This window comes from Seriola lalandi, unplaced genomic scaffold (assembly GCF_002814215.2).
Source record: "Seriola lalandi dorsalis isolate HSWRI2012SDOR001 ecotype SW California unplaced genomic scaffold, Sedor1 jcf7180002054320, whole genome shotgun sequence".
Taxonomy (NCBI): Eukaryota; Metazoa; Chordata; class Actinopteri; order Carangiformes; family Carangidae; genus Seriola; species Seriola lalandi.
Window position 1 is genome coordinate 85,710 of NW_019524873.1, and position 24,541 is coordinate 110,250.

The window sequence follows — 24,541 nt, forward strand, 5'->3', positions numbered from 1 at the left end:
ACACCATTATATGGCAGTGGGTTGCAAAGCACATATATATTCAGTATTGATGTAGCTGTTTTATGTTAATTGATATAAGTAACCTAAGTTTATTCAGTAACTTTAGTGCGCTGATAGTGATAGTGATGCAGTCTGTCTTTTCTTAATACCTCCACAACAGGTATACTGACTATCGTCTTATTCCATTGGGTTTAAAGGACAGGTTCACATGAGCACTGACACAGGGTTTGTTTGATGTAATCATTAAATAAATAAATAAAACAGTAAATAAATAAATACATTTTATTAAGTTTGCAAGCAAAGTGTATTAGAGGAATGTGTGTAGCTTTCCAACCTATATGAAATTGGTCTTTTAGCAAAACATTCATTTAAATTTACTAATTTTGCAGATACTTTATGGAAAGCGACTTACAAGTCATACATATCACTACAGGTGAGGTGTATATCAACCGAACCAGTCAATCACTTTTCTCTTTTCTTTATAATTTGTACCATTTAATATTGTTGTCTCTATAATAGCACATTAAAGTATGAAAGCTTCATATCAGAAGTTAAACTAATGGGTTTAACTCACAGGAATAAAGATACAAGTCTATTCCATGAGATATTATTGATAGTGTGCATCTAACTTATGCTGTAGTCAGGCCTTGCAGCACCTTGAGTAAAGTATGTGAAATATCTGCACCCAACCAAGTGACAGGCATGCCACATTCCTGTGCTTTGTTCACAGCGAAAGTAAAGTTTAAATGTCAATCAACTTCAACAATCAACCTCATTGCACAGCTGCTCTAAAGCCGCCAATAATACTAAAGACTTAAAGACTTGTTCATCTTCTTCTGTGTTTGTGGAAAACAAAGCTCACATTAGAGATTACCGTCATGTAATGACTGTTATTACTGCTCCTATATCGACCGTCAGATGAATGGATCTGAATGTGCTGGCTCTTTTGTGTGGACCGTATATGTAAGACGTGTATTTCCTGACATACTCCAATACACGCGAAGCTTATAAAAATAATAAGTGTTTCCTGGTTTCTAACCCAAGCCCCTCTGTGTCAAATTGAACAACAAGCCATTTTAAAACTACTAATCCACCACCTGGGTCGTGCTTTGCAATTAAACTTTGTGCCTAAATGATTTTACACAGTTAACATATGACGACAATAATAATAAAAGTAGTTAAATTTCGAAAATTGCTGCTTGGTGCATATCAATCAGCTGTCAGATGCTGCTGGGTATTTGTGTGAATGGATGTGAGGGAGCACTGCATCACAGAGCCCGATGCCGGATTTGATGGTGGAATTCATTTAGGGAAATTTGAGGCATAGCTGCTATTATTTTTTGTTTTTCTGTGTGTTTCAGTAGAAACTACTTAACCTTTCTACAACAGAGTCTCCATTAGCCTTAACCCTCTTACTTGGTTGAGACTCATATTTTGAAGGTGAATATCCATAAATGGAGATGGTGTTTGTGTGTCTGTCATTGTGTGTGCGTGGTTGTTTGAAACTGCCTAAGCTTAACCCTCACAAAAAGCCCTTTGAAGATTTCAGGATTGGCTAAAATGACCTCACAATAACGGCTTCAAATCAACATTTTTCCTCACAATCATAGAAAGACATGTACACACACAAGCACATGCACATACATGTTGCAATTCAGGGGCTTCATCCTTTGGAAAACACAGTTTACAAAGGTGTAGCCCTTAGTTGTCATAGCAAACTAAATGAATTATGTATACCACTGAGGAAAAACAGACATGAGTTACATTTAAAATCTGTATATAATCCAAGTCTTCACTTGTTTGTTCATAAAACTGCATCAAATGCTCAAACAAACTGGATTCAGCAGTAGTAGATGCGCCTGTACCGCTAGCACCAGCCATGCTGGGCCGTGTCTATGGAGACGCCATGCGGCGTGCCGTAAAACAATCATGAGCGAGAGTGAACGCGGCTCATGTTCACGTGCATCATCTGTACACCATTCCTGATCAAATCGCATGTTTTAATATATACTGTCTGGATTGTCTCAAAGCTGCAGGACTCGTTATGCGCCAACATTTTGACGGATGATGAATAGAAAAAAATAAGTATGACAAATTATAATATATGCCTTCTTTACTAACAGTACAGTAAGCACATAATTATAATATAGAATATTATAACACTTACAAGGGTCAATTTCCTGTTTAATGAATATTTGTACATTAGTATTTTATTGCTACTTTTACTCAAGGGTCTAAAATACATCCTCCACCTCACGATGACTTCGTGACTTCATGTTGATATGATTTTCTTCTGTTAAATCAATGTAAGGAATGTTTTTGAGAAGTGATGACATCTGAAGTGGAAAAATTCAGCCCCACCCTGTGAGTGCTGCCTATAAAGAGTGAGGAGCTGAGCACCTGTTGAAACCAGCATCAGACTCCTGCTACATCAGGTAAACTCAACTGATCTCCTTCTCCTTCTTTCTATTCTTACATCACTGATTTCACTCTGAATATATTCCTCAGTGGCTAAACTCTGCTCAGATTGTCCTGTATTTTACAGATTTGAAGTTAAACTGGAGAAGACCATCGTCATGACTCCTGCATTCCTCGTACTCCTCTTCTTCTCATTGACCGGCATTCCTCCAGTGAGTTTGACTCTTTCCACACTGGGATTATGATGTTTTTTGAGATAATGGAGCACGTAATGCTTTAGTTTTTAGGAAAAAAAATCTTAAATGTCAGATTTTCATTAGACAGCGACAGAATGTTGCTGAGCAACAGCTGCAAAATTGACAGTAGAAAACAAGATTTAAAATTGTGCAATGTTGTGCCTTTGTGTTGCAGGGTGCGACTGATGATGGAGGTCAAAGAAGTGAGTGGAATAATGGGGAAGTTTTCAGATATCAAGATCCAAAATGTGGATAATTCACATGTTACAGTGCTGCTCCTTGTTTCTGATTTCCTCTGTTTTCTCTGCCTCCAGACGCATCTATGGATGTTTCTGAAGTCATTGCAAGAGCCAATGAGGGCATAAGTAAGGCACAAGTTTTATATGATCCAACTCTTATTAATAAAATAGAAATATATGATGGCAAAAATACAATAAAACTTATTGAAATAATTAATTGATTAGTCGATTTATCAAGGAAAAGATTTGCTGGTTTCAGCTTGTCAATTTGAGGATTTGGGACTTTCTTCCTAATATGTCTTTGTAAGTTGAAAATGTTTTGCTGTTTGCCAGACAAAAGAAGTAATTTACTTCACAAGGACCTTTTTCACAATTTTCTCACATTTTAAAGACTAAATGGCTAATCAAATGATCATTATAATGGACCGATTAATCAATAATGAAAAAAAATGTTTGCTTTTTGGTTTTCAAATAAGTAAAACTCTACATTCCTGGCTTTAATATTCATATAAAGTGTCTGTTTGTTTTCCTGCAGGAACGCACCTGACCCACGGCGACATTGTGCCAAATCTAAACAGGAACGCTGACCCCTGCACAGCCAGAGGCTGCAAGTGGCCTAAACGTGGAAGATATGTCATCGTTCCCGTCAGTATCTCCTCCGCATACAGTAAGTAGCTGTTTGACCCCAAAAAACAGTCATCTAGTCAACATCAGCTTTGTTTGGTTCCACTAAGAACTTCAAAGTTTCCATTATAGAAGCAAAGAGATTATTATGCAAAAATAAAAACCTTTCAGTGGAACAAAGAAGTATTGTTTTAAACAACGATGGAAAATGACTAAGTACATTTACTGAAGTACTGTACTAATTATGAGTTTCTTGAAGTACTTGAGTAATTCTATATCATGTTACAACTTCTACTGCCCTACATTTATTTGAGATTAAGATTTGACAAAATAAATAAATAAAAAAAAAACATCTTGTAAAATACTCAACATTTAGCAAATGTTAATCCATTGCTCCATCTCTTTTTGACTTGTGACTCCTTACAAAAGTAGTGTCCCCTCATCAGGTTTTACATATTTGAGTTACCAGTTTCATCAAAGGGAATTTACCTTTTAAACTCATAAGATCGCTTCATTAGAATAAATATTGAATGGCCAAAGATTATTACATCACCAAAACCGTAGTTTTTTCTTCTTTCCTCTCCCATTAATCATTTCTTGACCCTCAGATTTATTTGCTGACCATAATGGAGTATAATCACAATGTTGTATTCGTATTTTCACTTAAGTAAGGATCCACCACTGGTCTTAGCATATATACTGTATGTTGTTTATAGTCAGAAATGGAGACTGAAATGTTATTTAGCAAATTTTGGTTCTTACTTGTGGTGTCATTTAAAACCTGGAAACCAGTTGAACTTTGTTGACTTCAGTTCAGCATGCTTTCTTTAGTATTTACATCCACTAAAAGGTAAGATGTGTAACTGTAAAAAGTTCAAACTAATATCAAACTAAAACTGTGATAAATCAATATTCAATAGTGATAATAGTGAGGAGGCGTGAAATGAAGATGATGATAACACTGTTCAAACTGAGGAGGGAAAGATTCATAATTTATAATCTGTGTTTAATACCTGAGGTGAAAGGAGAAATTTTAAAGTGAAGGAGAATGATTTGAGAAGCTGTAGGTGTAAGTTACTGTACTATGTTTGACGGAGGGTGTAGAACACTAACCAGCAGCCTGCGCTTTGTCTCTGCAGCCACAAGTGAGCGCAACATCATCATTAGAGCCCTGGTGACCTTCCACAAATCCACCTGCATTCGCTTCGTGTGGAGGCGCTGGTGGCACCGGAATTATCTCTACTTCTTCTCTGGATCTGGGTAAGAACACGAACACACACACACACACACACACACACACACACACACACACACACACACACACACACGCACACACACACACAGCCGTTGTAGCATGAAAAGACAGGACCGACACATTCACACACTTGTTTTGATCTATGCTGGTTCATGTTTCATTCTGGCAGCAGTGAAATAAGCTCTCAGGGGCGCTACTTAAATAAAAGTACCAGTACAACAATGTGAAAACTATTACAATTTAAGTGAAGTAAATAAGTATTAAAGTACAACAAGTACAAAGTAACATAAAATTGATATACTCTTTATATAAGCACAGTACTTTGTACCACTGTATAAGACACAAAACGCTGTCAAATCTTTACTACAGCAGGGTCAGAGCAGAAACAGGTTTTGATGTTTGCAGCAGTGATTTGCAAGTTTTGTAAAGATCAGACAAATGATGCATTCCTGCTGATGGTGGTTAGAGAGAGAGGGAGAGGAAGATGACATGCATCCATTTATCCAATGACTCCTTCAACATTTGTCAAACAACACAGACACGACAGACCAGGAAAGTGTCAACAATACCCGTTTTCCCTTTACTGTGATTTGACTTTGTTTGTGTGTATTTGTGTGTGTGTGTGTGTGTGTGTGTCAGGTGCTGGTCATACCTGGGCCGTCAGAGAAGAGGACAGCGCATCTCCCTGAGGAGAAACGGTTGTTTGTACACAGACACGGTGCAGCACGAGGCCCTCCACGCTCTCGGTTTCCACCACGAGCAAGTCCGCTCCGACAGGGACCAATACGTCAACATCCTCTTCCAGAACATTCGTTCAGGTCAGCTTGGCCACAAAAACTTTTTTATGGGCAAATTACAGCATAAACAGAGTTACAAGAATACATGTTACGTAGGCACAGCGGTGCTTTGAGATAAATGCTATGCTAGCATGCTAACATGCTTATGTCTGGTGACAATGCTAATAAGCTGAGGCTACGCAGTTGCAATGTTTACCATGGTCCCCATTTGGTTTGTGTGTTAGCTAGTTGCTAATTAGCGCTAAACACAAAGTACAGCTGAGGCTGATGGGAAATCCATTTGTATTGCATGTAGCCTATTTGGTCAAGGGCTGTAATGATTAGTTGATTAATCGATTGGTAAAGAAAAAAAATATCATATATATATATAATTTCTCACTATTATCCGATATCTTATAGACGAAATGATGAATCAATAAATTGTAAAACAATGAATGAAGCAATATTGTTTTATATTATTAAGCAATGGTTTGTTTTGATGATTGTTGTGAGGTTTGAACCCATGATGGAAAAGTAGGCTGACTGCTAACTGAAGGACAAAACAGGTGAAGAGATAAAAGCCATGCTGAAATATTTCAAATGTTCTCTCCATCCCTGAAGGAGTGGAATCAAACTTCCGGAAGGTGCAGACTAACAACTTGGGAACTCCCTACGACTTCCAGTCCGTCATGCATTACAGCAAGTGAGTGTGTTAGTGCATGCATCTGTGTTTACAAATGTTTACAGTATTAATATACTATAAATCAAATTTATACAAGATTAAATTACATAAGTGACATAGTTTTTTCTTACATTGTTAGGGGAAGGTGTGTAACTCAATGTACCAACAATGTTGTGTTTGTTTCCTCCTCAAGATTCGCCTTCTCCAAAAATGGGCAGCCAACCATCGTCGCCAAGAGCAATCCCAACCTGAACTTCGGACAAGCTACAACCATGAGCGCTAACGACATTGCCCGTGTCAACAGGCTTTACCAATGTAGTAACTGAATACCAAACAGTTTTTCTAACAAGTCATACTGGTAGGTGTAGATTTCCATTTAACAGCAGCACAGGTAAAAAATAAGGTTTAAATGTTAAAAATCTGTATCCAAAATGGACTGTTTTTCATTGATCTGGCTTCAACATCTGCAAAAAAAACAAAAAACAATTGAAAAGCCATTACGAAAACTATTCAAATAACATTTGTCCTATCTTAAAGTTCAGTTAGATCTGCAGCTCCAGTCCAGTAACATGTTGCAGCTCATCAGAAAGACTGATGAGGGAAACGTTTCATTCTGGGGCTCATGGAGCAGAGGATAAACTTTGGCTCCTAATATCAGACTGCAGAGCCACCTGCTGGAGAGTGGTGGTATTACACCTCTTTCTGCTACTGTCAGAGCAAATACCAACAACTTTTACTGTCTTTTTTTCTAACGATCTGTGATTTGATTTAAATCTTTTATTGGTTTTCAGATACAAACGATATGATTTGGTGATGGTTCTGCTGAGTGTATTGACACAAAGCCGAGACACAATGATTTATTTTGATTATTGCTGATGCAGCCCTGAAATAAACATAACCAACTGAGAAATACAGAGAGTTTGAACAAGTTAAATAACTTAACATCTGCTGTGAAGGATCATGCTGCATTGTGAAAGCTGTTTTTCAAATAGTAATTAATGACTTGATTAAATGAAACTTGTGTTCTTTTTCTGTTTAAATACTAGAAATTAAGCATTTATGGTCTATAATGAGATTTAATTTCAAATGTTAACTGAGATATTTCTTCAATAAAATCAACAAAAATAAATGTGTGATTCTGTGTGTGAACTTCTTTTACTGAAGGAGGCAGCACTTCACCTTCTTAACAGAGATGAACGGCACAGTTTGGATCATGGTTCTCTTAATCTTGTCACTGCAAGTATTTAATATCCCAAAGTTAATACGAGCCCTACAACTAGCTTCAGGAACATTAAAGACATTCAAAATAAACATCTCAATGTGTACGGTTTAGCTTCCAGCAATTCAGCTCTGCTTTTTCTTTTTAGTTGTTTAGCTTTTTAAAAACATATTTCCTTGTGAACAAGTTGGGTGACGTTGTTTGGGTTCAGTTGGCTTAAGGTCACTGACCTTTAACCTCTGTGTTTTGTTGACATTGGCTTTACTTCCTCATAGTTTATGGTCCCACTCTGACCCTAACCAAAACCTTTCCACTTACTTCTTCTGTCAAGCTGTGACGTTTAGCCCATGAACGTCTACTTATAGATCGATACTGTTACTTAAAGGCTGCTAAAAACCGTAAATATAGAATAAACAATAATATTAGATTGTTACACAAAAAACAACCATCTTTATATAAAACATGAAGCCACGTGACATATTGATGAAAAACTCGATTTCCAGTTACTGCTGCAGTTACATATGTCAGTGGGATTTTAAATGATATTTTCTCACTTCTGTCATAAAACCCAAGTTCTGGCTTCACCTCGGCTCAAGATCAGAGTTGCAACAATTAGTTGGTTAATTGACTAATAGAAAATAAATCTGCAATCGTTTTATTGAAACTCATAGTTTTAGTCATTCCGTCTTTGGTTTTTGGATCACCTTGGTCTGACGGAAATTTTAATGAGCATTTTTTAATATTTTCTGATGTTTCATAGACTGAATGATTGATGATGATGATGATGATGATGATGATGCAGCCCTGATTGCGATACATACACGTGTATGAATAGACAAAACTGAAGTATCTGTATTATGTCCCAAAACATGTTACATTTATTTGTTAGTTTCGAAAGAGACTTGTTAAAATTGGTCTTTTCCTTCTGTTGTTTAAGTCATTTTTATGAGTTAAAACTCTCAATATGGTTTCTTAAAATTTGTTGTATTTGATTTTGTGCCTTTTCACGAGAGGCTTTTTAAAAATAAGAAATGTTCCCTGGTTTCTAGACCATTTGAACAGTACTCATCTATTCACATGCATTCTTCTGCCGACGACTCATGAATGATGTTGTGCTCAGAACTTTACTTGACGTAACAAATTCCTCATCCCCGAGAAGAGCACAGGCTTTGCCTTCTAGAAAACATATTTGTTAAGTTTTACAGAAACAAGCCATTAAACCCCCAACACTTGTGTGTCGACATGAACGTCATTGCTGCCACATTTTTCAGATGATTATTCTTCTTGACACATTTCTCCCTACAGGCATCAGGGCTCATTGTTGTTTAGGGTTTGTTTTTTGACTCAGCTACAGTTCAGAGGGAAATATTGACATTCACATTCATCTGGCTGCTATAGTTACTTAAAATTTGGATTTTACACATAAAAAATGAAACGAGCTGATAAAATATGATTTTTCTTCTTATAGATTATATCGCCCAACAATAATAAAGTAGTTCAATAAAATGAAAATACTAAAGGATCTAAATGTTTCCACCATCTACATTCCTTCCGGTAAAATCATTGTTGGCTGAATGTTTCTAGGTCGGCAGCTTCAATTAAATGTGACCTGAGCTGAAAGATAAAAACTTCAGCCCCACCCTGTGAGTGCTGCCTATAAGAGTGAGGAGCTGAGCACCTGCTGCACCCAGCACCAGACCCCTGACACATCAGGTAAACTCCACTATTGTCCTCCTTATTCTTTCTATTCTTACATCACTGATTTTGAACCAAACATTCCTCAATGGCTAAACACTGTTCAGATTGTCCTGTATTTTCAGATTTGAAGTTTAGCTGGAGAAGACCATCGTCATGACTCCTGTCTTCCTCTTCCTCCTCTTCTTCTCATTGACAGCCATTCCTCCAGTGAGTTTGACTCTTTTTACACTGGGATTATGATGTTAAACATTCTCTGCTGTCATGTGCAAACCAGGAACCTTCACAGTATCAACTCAGAGAAAAAACATCCTTGTTATGCTTTTTTGAGATAATGTTCCAGTTAGTTTTTAAAGGATTTTTTGAGCTTTAAGTTGACAGCAAAAGAATGTTGCCAAGCAACATCTGCAACGGTAGGAAACATGATTTAAAATGTTGTGCCTTTGTGTTGCAGGGTGCGACTGATGATGGAAATCAAACAGGTGAGTGGAATAATGGGGAAGTTTCCAGATATCAAGATCCAAAATGTGGATATTTCACATGTTACATTGCTGCTCCTCTCTGCTTCCAGACGCATCTTTGGACGTCTCTGAAGTCATTGCAAGAGCCAATGAGGGCATAAGTAAGGCACAAGTTTTAACTTATTGAAATAATTAATTTATTAGTCGATTTATCAAGGAAAAGATTTGCTGGTTTCAGCTTGTCAATTTGAGGATCTGGGACTTTCTTCCTAATATGTCTTTGTAAGTTGAAAATGTTTTGCTGTTTGCCAGACAAAAGAAGTAATTTACTTCACAAGGACCTTTTTCACAATTTTCTCACATTTTAAAGACTAAATGGCTAATCAAATGATCATTATAATGGGCCGATTAATCAATAATGAAAATGATGTCAGCTTTTTGGTTTTCAAATTAAAAAGAGAATTTGTCTCAAATAAGTAAAACTCTACATTCCTGGCTTTAATATTCATATAAAGTGTCTGTTTGTTTTCCTGCAGGAACGCCCCTGACCCACGGCGACATTGTGCCAAATCTAAACAGGAACGCTGACCCCTGCACAGCCAGAGGCTGCAAGTGGCGTAAACGTGGAGGATATGTCAGAGTTCCCGTCAGTATCTCCTCTGCATACAGTAAGTAGCTGTTTGACCCCAAAAAACAGTCATCTAGTCAACATCAGCTTTGTTTGGTTCCACTAAGAACTTCAAAGTTTCCATTATAGAAGCAAAGAGATTATTATGCAAAAATAAAAACCTTTCAGTGGAACAAAGAAGTATTGTCTTAACCAACGATGGAAAATTTACTGAAGTACGTTACATAAATACAATTATGAGTTTCTTCTACTTCTACTTAAATAATTCTATATCATGTTATGACTTCTACTGCACTCCATTTCATTTGTCGGGCTACTTGCAATACCTTCACGGCCCACAGGATGGGAACCACATCTTTACGTTAGCAAATATTATACCAGTGCTCCATCTTTTATTTTTTGACTCCTTACAAAAGTAGTAACCAGCTCCACCAAAAATACCTTTACCTTTTAAACTTCTTAGATAGTTTCATTTAAATAACCATTCCCAATTCTCTATAATCTATAATTGAGTATATTCACAATGTTGTATTAGTACTTTCACTTAAGTAAGGATCCACCATTGGTCTTAGCATATATATGTTGTTTATAGTCAGAAATGGAGACTGAAAAACTGAGGATGAGGGAAAGATTCATAATTTATAATCTGTGTTTAATACCTGAGGTGAAAGGAGAAATTTTAAAGTGAAGGAGAATGATTTGAGAAGCTGTAGGTGTAAGTTACTGTACTATGTTTGACGGAGGGTGTAGAACACTAACCAGCAGCCTGCGCTTTGTCTCTGCAGCCACAAGTGAGCGCAACATCATCATTAGAGCCCTGGTGACCTTCCACAAATCCACCTGCATTCGCTTTGTGTGGAGGCGCTGGTGGCACTGGAATTATCTCTACTTCTACTCTGGATCTGGGTAAGTACATAAGTATTAAAGTACTCTGTAATCTATGCATCTCTCAGATACATATCACGCAGAATAAAGTACATATCCCTCTGAAATCTAGTGGAAGTATAACTGTTGAAATAACTGAGGTATTTCCACTGTCACTTCGCTGGTAATATCTGCATGTGAGACTATTCTACTAATTCTCTATTGAATTTTTTTGGGGCATTTTAGCCTTTATTGACAATAGAGACAGTGGAGACAGACAGGAAACAAGTGTGAGACAGAGATAAAGGAAGATTAGGACGTGTTCTCTTCATGCTATGACTTCACAATGTGTTTTTGTGTGTGTGTGTGTGTGTGTGTGTGTGTTAGGTGCTGGTCATACCTGGGCCGTCAGAAGCGAAGACAGCCTGTTTCCCTCAAGAAAAACGGTTGTTTGTTCACAGACACGGTGCAGCACGAGGTCCTCCACGCTCTCGGTTTTCACCACGAGCAAGTCCGCTCCGACAGGGACCAACACGTCACTATCCTAACCCAGAACATTCAGTCTGGTCAGCTCACCCACCAAAACCTTTATTCCACAGTTCTGGCTTTTATCTGTTATTCAATGATGAGAAGAGTGAAGGATTTTCTTCCTGACACATAGTCCCAGTCCCAAAGGAGCTATTTGTTAGCTAGCTGCTATATAGCTAGAGTTACCAATAACAGATCTTTATGTTACCTGCACCGGACCTAAGGGAAATCTGGACTGGCAGTGAGCAGCACACAGGTGGAAAGCATTGTGTAGCCGATATGAAGAAAAGAACTGTGGATTGATAGAAAAAGACCAAAGTTAGAGTCTTGAACAGGCCGAAGCTCGTTTATTTCTGAGCACAGTTTCATCCACTTCGTACTTTACAATCTCCACATTCTCACAAATAATATTAACACTTATATATTCCATAAATTAAACAAATAACTGTACAAGTAAAAACTACAATAAACGACACAAAGCTTTCTGACAAAAAGAAATTAAGTGCACATAAATTCAGGATAACTTAACATGCATGCAATGTAAACAAATGTTACAACAAACAAACGAAAGTCTACTCAAAGTACTAAAATAATAATAAATATAATAAAAAATAATATATAATTATACCCTTTCACACAGACACATTAGCAAAAAACATGAAAAGCATGGCGATGAATGTGACACTAGTTGAAATGTGGGATTTCTCCTTTCCCTATTTACTCGCTACTGGCTGGCTAACATCCCAACAACAACGTGTTTATAGCGACAATACTAATAAGATGACGCTTTAACAGCTGTATTACCTGTATTACTTCGGTCACCCTTAGTTTAGTGTGTTAATGCGCCAATATTTGCTAATTAGCTCCAAACACAAAGTACAGCTGAGGCTGATGGGAATGCCATTAGTATTGCATGTAGTCTATTTGGTCTAGAGCTGCAACGATTAGTCAATTAATCATTAACTGATCAAAAGTAAATTAATCTGCAACTGTTCGAATAATTGTTAAACTGTGTATGTGAGAGTCAAATGAAAATCTTTGGGCTTTCGAGTTGATCAAATTTAAACAAATTGAGCCTGAAGAATAAGTTTGAATAAATCACTTTGGGTCGGAGGAAAAATTGTTCAGCATTTTTCAGTATTATTTGACATCTTACTGACAAATCAATTAATCGATAAAACAGTTGTAAAAAAAATATATATAAAGCAATATTGTTTTATATCATGGAGCAATGGTTTGTTTTGATGATTGTTGTGATTGTGAGGTTTAAATCCATGCTGGAAAAGTAGGATACCTGCAGGCTAAAAATCTAAAAGCTGTGCTGAAATATTTCAAATGTTCTCTCCATCCCTGAAGGAAAGGAATCAAACTTCCGGAAGGTGCAGACTAACAACCTGGGAACTCCCTACGACTTCCAGTCCGTCATGCATTACAGCAAGTGAGTGTCAGAGCATGCATCTGTGTTTACGACTGCTTACAGTATTTATAAACCAAATTTATACAATATTAAATTACCTGAGTGAGACATATATTTTGAAAGGGTTATTTTTTTTACATTCATAAGAGGAAGGTGGTTCTTAAAGCAATAATAAAAATGTGTCATGCATACAAGACTAGCTATGTAGCAAAATCCTCAATTGATTATGTTGTTCTACTGTAAGTCTTTATATTACATTAAGAAGAAAAACTAACAAAGTCAACAGTACAAATTCATGTGAAACTTAAAGAGTCAGGATTAACTGGAAGAAAGGTTTAATTAAGTGTTACTGTTCCTGTGTGTAAGTCAATGTACCAACAATGTTGTGTTTGTTTCCTCAAGATTCGCCTTCTCCAAAAACGGGCAGCCAACCATCGTCGCCAAGAGCGATCCCAACCTGAACTTCGGACAAGCTACATCCATGAGCGCTAACGACATTGCCCGTGTCAACAGGCTTTACCAATGCTGTGAGTGAAAGCTTAACACTTTCTCTACCAAGTCATACTGGTGACATATATAAGGACACGACAAACAGAAAAAAATCGGAGATTGTAATCTATCTAAATCTATCTAAAACTTTTCTTTTTTTTTCCAACCAGAACATCATTGATTGAAGAACCGGTCAGCCTCCAGATATATTACAACTCTAGGCAAGTCATGATTACACCAAAGGCCCAGATCTGTTGTACTGCAAAAATATGGCTTAAAAGAAATGGGGAGAACTTTGGCTTTTAATTTCAGACTGCAGAGACACCTACTGGAGAGTGGTGGTATTACATCTCTGTCTGCTGAGGTCAAACCAAATACAAACTTTACTTTACCTTTTTGTTAACCATCTGTGATTTTATTGAAATCTTTTATTGGTTTTGAAAAACCAAGGGGATGATTTGGTGATGGTTTTGGCCATGAGACAATGATTTAGTTTGATGATTTTTGATGACAGATGCAGCCCTGAAATAAAAATTACCAACTGAGAAATACAACAAGTTAAACGACTTGCTGTGATGGATCATTCTGCATTGTGAAAGCTGTTTTTCACATATTGAGTAGTGACTTGATTAAATCCTAACTGTGTGCAGCACCAGCAGGAAGAGCTGATAGGATCCAATAGCAACAGGTTTTTGAAATAATTAATAACATAATAAAGACAGCATGGGCCAAATGTCTTTTCTTTTTTGTGTGATTTTTCTATTTGGGTTTTTTTTTAATTTTGTTATTTGTTTGAATACTGGACATTTAGCAATTTATGATTTATAATCAATTACTTTGTTTTAATTTCTACAGTTAACTGAGATATTTCTCCAATAAAATCATCAAAAGTAAATGTGTGAGTCTTTACTTCCACCAAAAGGAGGCAGCACCTCACCGTCATCTACAGAACAGTTTGGATTATGGGTTCCCCTCGGCTTGTCAGTGCAAGTATTTCACATCAGTTTACTATTTGTTTAAATGGATATACAGCTCCATGACTGTTCACAGACTCGGAAAACAGTCAGCCAGAGCCTCTCTTCTGATTGACTGTTTCCTGAGTGATCGAATAAAAATATAGCAGATTTCAGGTAAACCATCAGAGAAACCAAATCCTGTAAGGTTGGATGGTGGATACAGATAGGACATGCCGGGGGCGTGGCTGAGAGGCAGTGACCGTACAGTTGTGACATAACAAAGTTACAGAAGTCCTGACGGTTTGTTTTAAGGCTCAGTTTCTGAACAGAGGCTGTGTGCATTTCTCTGGAGACTTAGCGCTTTGATACTTTCACAGAGCCCAGATCTGCTTTATATTAAAAAATGACATGGAAATCTCATTATATGTATGGGACAACAGTGGACCTTTAACTATAGAGTACCAGTACTACAACTCAAAAACACACCATTACAAATTGGATTCCTACATTCAAATGTAAAACTCCAGAAGTCTTACCACCAATGAATATTTAAATTAAAATGATTAATTCTACAGAAGAAATGTCCTGTGAATTATTTATCATTATATATTTCATTATTAAATTCATACTGATGCATCAACGTATAAGTAAAGCTGTTTTTAATAATTTTATTCTATAGTTGATAGCTTTATATAAACACAGTGTAATAAAAAGAAAGATATTTCCCTCTGAAATGTTTTGCAGTTAAAAAGCAGCATGAAATGAAAATACTCAAGTGCAATTTTCAACTGTTTGTCGGTCACATGTTTACAAAAATATCTCCTGCTTGTTCAGTCATTTTCAGGTGAGGCATCACACAGACTCTCTCTGTCTCACCTGCACGTTACAGACCGGAGGGTGACTCACTGGTGTTAAGAATAGCAGCCAAGAACAGGCACCGTCAGCTTGTCGGCGTATGTCTCGATTAGTGTGATCGTTTTTTGTTTTTCTTTCACTATAGATGCAATGATGTGCTCTGTGATATTGTGGTTTAGCTGTGGATTTGTGTCTTTTTTTCTTAAATCCTCCACAACAGGTATACTGACTACTGTCTTATTCTATTAGGTTTCAAGGGCAGGTTCATATTTTTTCAGTGGTGCTCACATAAGCACTGACCCAAGGTTTGTTTAATATAATCATTCCTTCTGTTCACATTGTATAGCTTAAAGAAATCACAACCGGGGTATTTACGGACGTATATTATGTTGTAGAATAAAACGTGAAAATGTCTTGCTTGTGTTAAGCATAGACCTTATTTCAGGCATCGAACCGAAAACCCATCAAAAAACCTATAGACTTCACAACAAGGGAACCAAAATGCTAAAATGCTAAGCCATGCCACAAAAAAGATTCTTGCGTATAATATCTGAAAAGAGCATTTTACGGATAAAGTGTGTTGAAACGTTTCACTGGTTCTGTATATGAAAAATAAAATCAAGGTGCTATCAAAACATACCCTCCTCTGTACTACAGAGACCCGGAGAGACTGCTCATATACACAAGAGGCAGAACTCAAGGACATCGCTCATAAAGACGGGGAACAGACACGAGTTGAAAGGTCTGGAATAAGGCACCGAAGACCAAGTCCTGAAAAGGGAGAACACAGCTGGTACATTCACATACATTCATAGCTGTTGAACAACAAACATAGAGAAGCAATCTATTTCAGGTTTCACACCATTCCTGTCAGCTGAAAGATTTATTGACTCAAAACTGGATTTTTCTGTCAGCATGAGAACACTGTTGGTTACTTAGAGAGCAGACTATCAACTCATCATCCACCTGGTAGCAGACATCAAGTGCATGGACAGTTCACATAGACATAGAAGTTCTCTATCTTTCCCCATTTGCTGCTCTCTCTCTCTCTCTCTCTTCGCCTCTCTGCTGTTTATTGTGACTCATCGCTCAGCAGAGCTGGGACTCGTTTCCCGGCTCAGCGCCCTCTCATCATTTCCCTGGCAAATACTAAAATTAGGCGAAATTTTAGCACCAGCAGAAAGCTTTATTTTGAGAGGCGTCCCTCTCATCTAACGTGCTGCAGGCTCTCACACACTCACATATGGGTACAAATGTGAACAAACACCAGTAATCCCTACAGTGTCTGACTGTGTGTGTGTGTGAGACAGAAACAGAGATTTGTACAGCTTTTACTTGCCTGGTGAATATGACACGACCGTTCAGCTCATGTGATCGGTTTTTCTAGGGCGTGTTTCCTCATAAGCAACATGAATAACTGAGTGATTATTCAACATGTCAGCGCTGTTTTACAAGTAGAACAGATTCTGTTAATGGCACAAAAAACACTAATGAAATCAATTTTCAAAAAAGTTGATTATGTTGTGAATGAGTCAGTTTGAAGCGTGCATCTGTCATTTTGAAAAACTGACTTTAGCTGGTGATGTTCTACATTTATTCTTAAATTAATGTAATTTTATGGCCACAATTAACAAGCGAGTCGCTGTAAGTCATACCACAATAATACCGTGACGATAAAACCACAGGAGGTTTCTGCGTACTGTGAAATGAATCACAGTATTTAGAATGAATCAAGTAATTATATATAAATTATACAAATGCAACACTTCGGTTTTTACTCCCATTTTTTATGAGATGGAATAAAAGACTTTTTCTAGGCACACAAAAGATATACACACACACACACACACACACACACACACAAAGCACCTCGAGTCCAGGTGAATGTTTGCACCAAATTTGAAGAAGTTCTGTCGAGGCGATACAGAGACGACGTGTCCACGAGAATGGCAACGTACACACAACCTGAAAGCAATGTCGCTGGTGCGGTGCACGCTGGTGATGCATAACAAAACTGCACATTTTAAAGTGGCTTTTTATTGTGACCAGCCCGAGGTGCATCTGTGCAGTAATCATGCTGTGTAATCAGCGTCTTGATACGTCACACCCGTCAGGTGGATGGATTATCTTGGAAAAGGGGAAAAGTCTTTTGTGTGGTTAAGACGTAGATCTTTAATTTCAACTCATGAAAGATGGAAGCAAAAGTGTTGCATTTATATTTTTGTTCAGTGTACATTATCTTTAAAGTTACTGTAAACTCAGCTACAGAACTACCGCTGTAATTATCACTGTATGTTTTCCAGAAACGATTCTGTTGGTGGTCATTAAAACATTTATTACAAAAAGATTCAATGGAACAAAATCCAGATTCTTTTCGATGTACTACATGTTATGGCATTATAGCTTTACACACTACACAAAAGGAGGATCCAGAGCGGGAGACCATGCATGTGGAGCACGAACAGTTGAATCATCAACCCTGAATCCAGACGGTTAAATTAAAATTCTCGAGATGTGTCAGAACACAGAACACGCAGGGAAGCTTCAATGACGCTTGATTGCACACAAAATCAATCAGAAGGCACTTGTGGGTGCTAATGACATATATTCACACAAGTTGAAAATGTTTCATCTTGAGACTGGAAAAGCAGTAAATCCTCAATGTTAGGGCCCTAAAATGTGAGACAGACCTAAATCAAGAGAACTGTGGCAGGTTCTCCAAGATACTGGAACCCAAGTTTCTGAGGAACTGTGTGCAGGTGTACTGAGGAGAACTGCTGCTGTTTTAAAAAGTAAAAAGGCGGTCGCAGCAAATACTGATATTGATTTAGGTTTTTTTCTATTTGCTGCTTCTTTGTGTGAAGTTAACTGATCAATAAAAACCATTGCTGACATTATTTTTGCAGTGCCTGAAACGTTTGCACAGGACTGTGTATCTACAGCGATTCTGTACTGAGCAGTACAACTTGAACTCCTGGTCACTTCAGCACAAAATAAAAGAATATTTCATTCACATTCAACAACATACTGTATCCCATGAGACTTTGTACTCTCATGGGACTCGGCTGTACCTCCAGGAATTTCTTCTGGGGCTTCCGGGAAACAAACACACTCACAGACATAAACAAAATGATTTTTAATGAAGAGCTGGTGCATGATGGCATTTTCTTTAAAGAGCAGTGGGATGTAAATGTTGGTGTTTGAAGCGTCTGAGCTGCTCCCAGGTCAGTTCGACACTCTGTCTAATTTGTCTCCAGGTTTCAGGAGGCGGTAATGTGTCTGCTGCAGGCGAGTGGGAGGCAGAAAAAAAAGAAAACAACAAACAAAAAAAAAAAAACGCCTTTCTTTCAGTGACCTTTAAGGTGGTAAATGGGTGTGGAGGTATGATTTATACAGAAATGTGTGTGTGTGTGTGTGTGTGTCAAGGATAGTCAGGAGCTAAGGAGAAACATCTGACACACACACACCCTGGTTATGTGTGGAGGAGTAAAGATGAACGGCTGGTATCTTAGCAACAGCACGTTAACAGAGCAGAGGGGAGAATGTGTTGGGGAAGGTTGATGGTATGCCAAACTACTGAGACTCTGCACATGCACACACACACACACACACACACACACACACACACACACACACACAGAAAACACATTCATTCACGTCGAGACTCAGCTCTAATTGGGTAGTTTGTTGCCGGAGCTCCTGGACAACAGAGGTTTTCTGTTTGAGCTACCTGATAGTGTCACCTGAATAACAGAGCTGTTCTGTGTTTTCTGGACTTCGACATCAATTTGAAACCTGATGCTGATATTTTTTGGTCAAAAGTTGCTAAAGAAGTAAAAAAAAAACAAAAAAACTTCTTGTTGTGCCTTAATATGTAGAGTATCCAGGGAAAAATCCCTCGGCTGAAACGGTTTTTAAAAGTTGGTGAATTAATAAAAAAACATGCATATTGAGACTTATAGGTTATATATACATGAGATTTCAAACAATAATATTGCAGGAAACTATTATCTATGTAAAGATTCAGTGGAGTAATGGCGACCTGAGCAGAGAACGAAGTCAAAAAACAAGTAGTTTCACATTTAAACCCAGTGTTTGTCCGACGCTGTGCGGCCGACACGAGGCATCAGGGAAAGGTTAGAAGCTGCTAACCTTAGTTCAGATTGTTTCTTTGATAACTTGTTAACCAGACTTTCAGAGGTGCCCTCTCCATAACAAATGGACCAGAGGATTAAAACCGTCAGAAACAATGAATGAAGCAGTTTCATTCTAAAAATCTGAGATTTTCCGACGCCCTTCGGCAGATACATGACGTCTCCAACGGCTGGGAGCTGAGCAGCTCACATTTACTCAGCTTTTTTTCTCTGATAGCTTCAGATCCAGACGCCCGATGACTAAAATCCTTCATCTGGTTAGAATATATAGTTGAAAACGACCAAGATGTAGAAAGTTTATGAGTCTTAAAACTGGAAAAAAAAAAGTCAATTTTGAGCTTCTGGCAGGCGACTACAACACGACACATGCACATAGAGGATATGACATCATTGACTGGGCGACCAAATGTAACGGACTGTGACTTAAAATCACACATTTCTCTGAGTTTGAGATTTGAGGGATACATTTGTGATAATGTAAGAACACAACTCTAAAATATATAAAACATACATACTTACATATTATTGCTTTAAAGCAATGGTTTGATATTTTCCTTTTTCTTACCGAGCGTTCGATGAGAAGATCGTAGCATGAAGACTGGAAGCAGGAGGAAACAGCGAGCTTAGATCTGTTCAAAGTCAGGAAATACACCTTCCAACGCCTCTAAAAAATGAGCTAATTAACACACTGAATCTCGTTTGTCTAATCTGTATAAAAACCTGAGTGAAAAATATGTTTGTTTTTTCTCTCCAGATTTCGATCCCTTCAGACAGAGACATGCTAAATGTTTACCCCTGTTTCCAGCTTGGGCGCTAAGGTAAGCTAACCTGCTGCTGCCTGTAGCCTTACACTGCGCAGCCACAACATTCAAACTGCCAACTGGTTTTAATGGTGTGGCTGGTCATTGCACGCAGACGGTGAACTGTTGCCGGCTGTTTTCCTGGAGGGAACCATTTCAGCGACGGACAGCACCTACTGGTCAATATGAGTCGGATATTTCTGCACCAGTGTGTCTGTAGTCAGCAGATCACAGAGAGAAAAGAGCTCCAGCTTTTAAAAACTGACACTAACAACTTCCTCTCTTTCTGTCTCCCTCATGTTCAAAACCAATCCAAATTTTTTGGCCCATCTTGTTTTGATGCCTCTTTACCTCTCTCTCTCTCTCTCCATGGTCTGTCTCGCTTTCCCCATCTCACACCTTCACACACTCTTCTCAGAGGTGTTTCTCTCTTCCAGGGTGAAAATGGGATTGGCTTCATGAGGGACTGGAAAAGATGGATTAATGGATAGATAGATGGATGGATGGACAGCCAGGGGGAGGGAGGGGGGAGGGGGAGATGCTGGGATGGAAGAAATAAAAGAGGAGGGAGGTGGGAGCCATAAAGTGAGAGAGAGTGATGCTGTGTGTCGAGCAAGCAAAGATGTCAGGTGGGTACATGAGGGGATGGAGGAGGGTGATGGAGATGGAGGCAGGGAGACGGAGGGGAGGTCTGGTGTTTGGGATCTGACCTGATTCTGCACCACAAATATACAGCACCTGGGAAACACAAAGACAGGAGCAGAGAGGTGAAGAGAGACGGAGGGTGACGGACAGAGCGACAGTTCATGTAAAAGATATATCAAAGTGAGGTGGGAAGGTGTGTGTGTGTGTCTGTGTGTGGTGGTGGTGGTGGTGGGGGGGGGGATGGGTAGAGGAAGAAAGTCCTCAGCACTGAGCAATATCCTTCTCCCACTGGGTGTCATGACAGACTCGGGGCCTCTGATCAGTGGCTTTAAAGACTCCACAGGGCCACACAGCGCTAAGCCCCGCACGATCACACTGTAATGACACGATTATTAAAACACATCATTTTTGTTCCCTTTTATCTGCCACGGTTTCCCGCCTCCAACCTCCAACCTCCACAACCTTGGCAGCCTGCGAGAACAAAGATGCTCCACTACAAAGGCAGCAGTTTTGTTTTTTTAAAAGGTAATTCATGGTTTCTCACTGAGTTTTTACTAAATAGTTTCCTCTTTTGTGCTGTATGTTAATTAATTATACAAACCTGAATCTGCAGTAAAATGTTTTCCCTCGTGGCAACTAAAGCACAATAAAACATACAACACACATTGATTTAAGCTGGGGAAATTAATAAAAGATATTTTTTTTATTTTCTTAATCTGTTTTTCATACATTTGAAGCATAATATGAAAAGTGTGTCACAAATTGTCAGTTATTTATGTGTAGAGTCACCGTTGTTGATGGTTTGTTTTTTTGTCACTGTCATAGTTGTTCTTAAGGTGTACAGTTTGTCCTGCACCGGTGGTGTGTTCTTTTTGTGTGTGTTTTAATATCTACTCTATGTGCCCTTTAAATTGCCCCTGGGGACAATTAAAGTCTCTTGAATTCAGCGGGTGACGTCAAGGTGGATGGATGTGACAATAAAACGTTTCGTCTTTGACAACGGGACGTTAGTTTCTTTTGGTTTAGGTTTAATTATGTTACCGAACCGGATCTTAACAATAACTGTGTTAGATCAGAAAACTGTATTTTGGAGTTTTATAAAGGTTTTGGAAAGCACTGTCGATGGGGACGTCAGATCAGAAAATATTCATGCATGTAATTTTGGAGGAATTATGATTTATCGACTGTCAAACTGAATGAAAATCAGGCAAATCCAATGAGGAGTATGTGAATGTATGTTTGCAGAGGCAGGGTTGAACGACAAAAGAGTAAAGTGTGGGGTGGTGAATTTCCTGCTTTTACTCGCACCATTAAATAAATTCTACCTTGTTAATTATTCATTTGAGGGAAGATGTGACAGAGTAAACAACAATGCAGCGGCACAGCACGCCTCGTTAAATACGAACAAATCATCTGCCCTGTGTGTGTGTGTGTGTGTGTGTGTGTGTCCGTGCCTCCTTTCTATAGCTGGGTATATGTGAGTGTGTGTGGGTGTCAGAGCGAGGCTGGGAGGAGGTGGCTGGTGCCTGCTGGATCAGGGCCTCGATCTGCAACACAGCCCGTCTGCTCACACAACACACACTATAATTGGACTCAGAGGAGCGAGGAAACCCGCCTGCGGGCTTCAGATTATGCTGATGTATGGCATATATTGCCATCCTAACGTTCCTATCTCATATCTGGCTCCATTGTGGGGCCTGCACTTTGTACACCGGCAGAGTAGAAAGGAAACGTCACAGAGCATCAGCGCAGACTGTCGTGCTGGAGATCTGTGATGTCATGACACAAATCAGCCTCTAACCTCTTGCCTTTTATTCCTGGAAACGTTTTTATATCAAACAAATGATCGCCGGGGCACAAACACACACAGACGAACACAAAGACACACACTCACACAAAAGAATTGATTTGCAACAGCTGATTTATCACTGGCAGCTGATTTTGATTTGCCTTGATCTTAATTCAAAATCAAAACAAAATGCTTTTGGGAATCATCCACAGACAGTAGCACAGGTGTGAAGATCTTTGTGTTGTGCCAGTCTTGCAAAGATATGAATCAAACGTATTTCAATCCATAAATAAACAATAGGGTGAACTGAATAATTAAAACAGACTGTAAAATAAGAAAATAATCGTGTTGTTTGACGTCAGTTTTAGAATCAGAATCACCATTTTGAGATCATTTTAATTAGATTTAAAGATCTGAATAGTTATTTCTGATATTCTTAATCTTTTAAAACCATATTCTGTACTAAAATCACTTGGATGTGAAAGCAATTAAAAGGTCAATATTTTACACTTTTCCAGTGTTTTATTGTTGTTATTTTAGTGTTGATCCATAAGAAGATATATTTGTGGTTTTACGAACCCAAAACCAACTCAGTGTAGTTTTATATCTCCTGTGTTGAAACGGTTTTAAAGAGGAGTTGATTCAAGTTCGTGGTTATTTTGGAGGCTGCAGTCGGTGGTGCAGTTGAACTGTATTGCATTATACAGATAGGTGTTTCTATTATTTTGTCTTTTACATTTATATCAACAGCAGCACAAACTACATCCTTAACAATGACCATAAAGTTGAATCAGCGCCTCCTTAAGCCAGTTTACACATTATAACCTTCACAGAGGAGGATTTATTGAGGGACTGTTGCATTTTAGATTAAATGATTTTATTTACTACAAAAACACAGATGAGAGGAGGATGCCTTTTTCAGCCCCTGACTAGTCTGAGTAGGTGTGGGCTGCCTGTAAGAAGACTGAGAGGCAAAACCCAGGGCAAAAAAAAAAAAGAAAAGGCTTCAAAAAACAATCACTACACCTTTTGATCCTGCTCCTCACACCTTCCACTGCTCAGAGCACAAAGTAATAACTGAAGGAGACTCAGACGAGAGAAACATTAACACTTTTAACAACGCGGATCTTCTGCCATCTGGACAGTAATGAGAGACATCAGTGAGATAATCAGCCTAAAACAATCAAAATGAACCGACAGAGAGAAATACCTTTGATTTTTAATTCTGCAACCAAAAAAAAAAAATCTGTAATGATTATCTATTCTATTCTAGTCTGCTCTCTTCTACTCTACTCTGGTCAACACACCTGACACATTATGAACAAACCGAACCCTGTGTCCTTGTCTGATTCATTTGACGTGATGCTCATGTTTGAGCGGCTTCACATGGCGAGAGCTGCGGCTCTCGGCGCAAACTGAAACACAGCAGGTGTTTGATGTCTGAGCATCTCGCTCTCCATCACGTCCGGCCTTTCGCTTAAAATTCAACTCATGTGGTTGTTTAATCCATTAATTTGTCTGAGTGTGTGTGTGTGTGTGTGTGTGTGTGTGTGTTGTGGTTGAATGGCTGTGCTCAGTATTCCTGCTTTGTTATAGCCTGCAAAGTGTTGCCATAGAAGTGAGCACAATTCATTTGAGCTCATTATGTGGCGGAGGTTGGGCTGGCTGTGGAGCTGTCATTAGCACAGTCTCAGATGGAGGTATAATGAGAGGAGTGTTGCTCCTCTGTAAAGCTCTTTAAGACACGGAGGGATCGGGGGGGGGGGGGGGGGGGGGGGGGGGGGGGCCCTCTGCATGCAGGAGATTTACCT

The 24,541-nt window shown here is 38.6% G+C and overlaps 2 protein-coding genes across 3 annotated transcripts; both read left to right on the forward strand.

Moving 5' to 3' along the window:
* Nucleotides 1-2,342: 2,342 nt before the first annotated feature.
* LOC111655506 (hatching enzyme 1.2-like) lies at nt 2,343-7,359 on the forward strand. Its single transcript, XM_023406943.2, has 9 exons — nt 2,343-2,435; nt 2,546-2,630; nt 2,830-2,857; nt 2,969-3,019; nt 3,429-3,560; nt 4,657-4,777; nt 5,412-5,590; nt 6,170-6,251; nt 6,424-7,359. The coding sequence occupies exons 2-9, from the start codon at nt 2,577-2,579 to the stop codon at nt 6,554-6,556; spliced, it is 780 nt and encodes a 259-aa protein (XP_023262711.1). The 5' UTR covers nt 2,343-2,435; nt 2,546-2,576; the 3' UTR covers nt 6,557-7,359.
* A 1,778-nt stretch (nt 7,360-9,137) lies between these two features.
* LOC111655492 (hatching enzyme 1.2-like) lies at nt 9,138-14,426 on the forward strand. Of its 2 annotated transcripts, XM_023406925.2 has the most exons (10): nt 9,138-9,162; nt 9,270-9,354; nt 9,599-9,626; nt 9,716-9,766; nt 10,142-10,273; nt 11,019-11,139; nt 11,485-11,663; nt 12,982-13,063; nt 13,445-13,569; nt 13,702-14,426. In XM_023406925.2, coding segments are annotated over exons 2-10 (774 nt in total). In that variant the 5' UTR covers nt 9,138-9,162; nt 9,270-9,300; the 3' UTR covers nt 13,704-14,426. The 2 variants fall into 2 exon arrangements, with proteins under 2 accessions (XP_023262693.1, XP_087030274.1); XM_087174148.1 differs by lacking the exon at nt 13,702-14,426 and having other exon boundaries at nt 13,445-13,577.
* Nucleotides 14,427-24,541: the final 10,115 nt, after the last annotated feature.

Excerpts from the sequence above, each read along its gene's own strand:
- LOC111655506 (XM_023406943.2), top strand. The coding sequence starts at position 2,577 with ATGACTCCTGCATTCCTCGTACTCCTCTTCTTCTCATTGACCGGCATT. Across the intron at positions 3,561-4,656 it reads CAGTATCTCCTCCGCATACA|CCACAAGTGAGCGCAACATC; the intron begins GTAAGTAGCTGT and ends TTGTCTCTGCAG. Across the intron at positions 5,591-6,169 it reads CTTCCAGAACATTCGTTCAG|GAGTGGAATCAAACTTCCGG; the intron begins GTCAGCTTGGCC and ends CCATCCCTGAAG.
- LOC111655492 (XM_087174148.1), top strand. The coding sequence starts at position 9,301 with ATGACTCCTGTCTTCCTCTTCCTCCTCTTCTTCTCATTGACAGCCATT. Across the intron at positions 11,140-11,484 it reads TACTTCTACTCTGGATCTGG|GTGCTGGTCATACCTGGGCC; the intron begins GTAAGTACATAA and ends TGTGTGTGTTAG. Across the intron at positions 11,664-12,981 it reads AACCCAGAACATTCAGTCTG|GAAAGGAATCAAACTTCCGG; the intron begins GTCAGCTCACCC and ends CCATCCCTGAAG.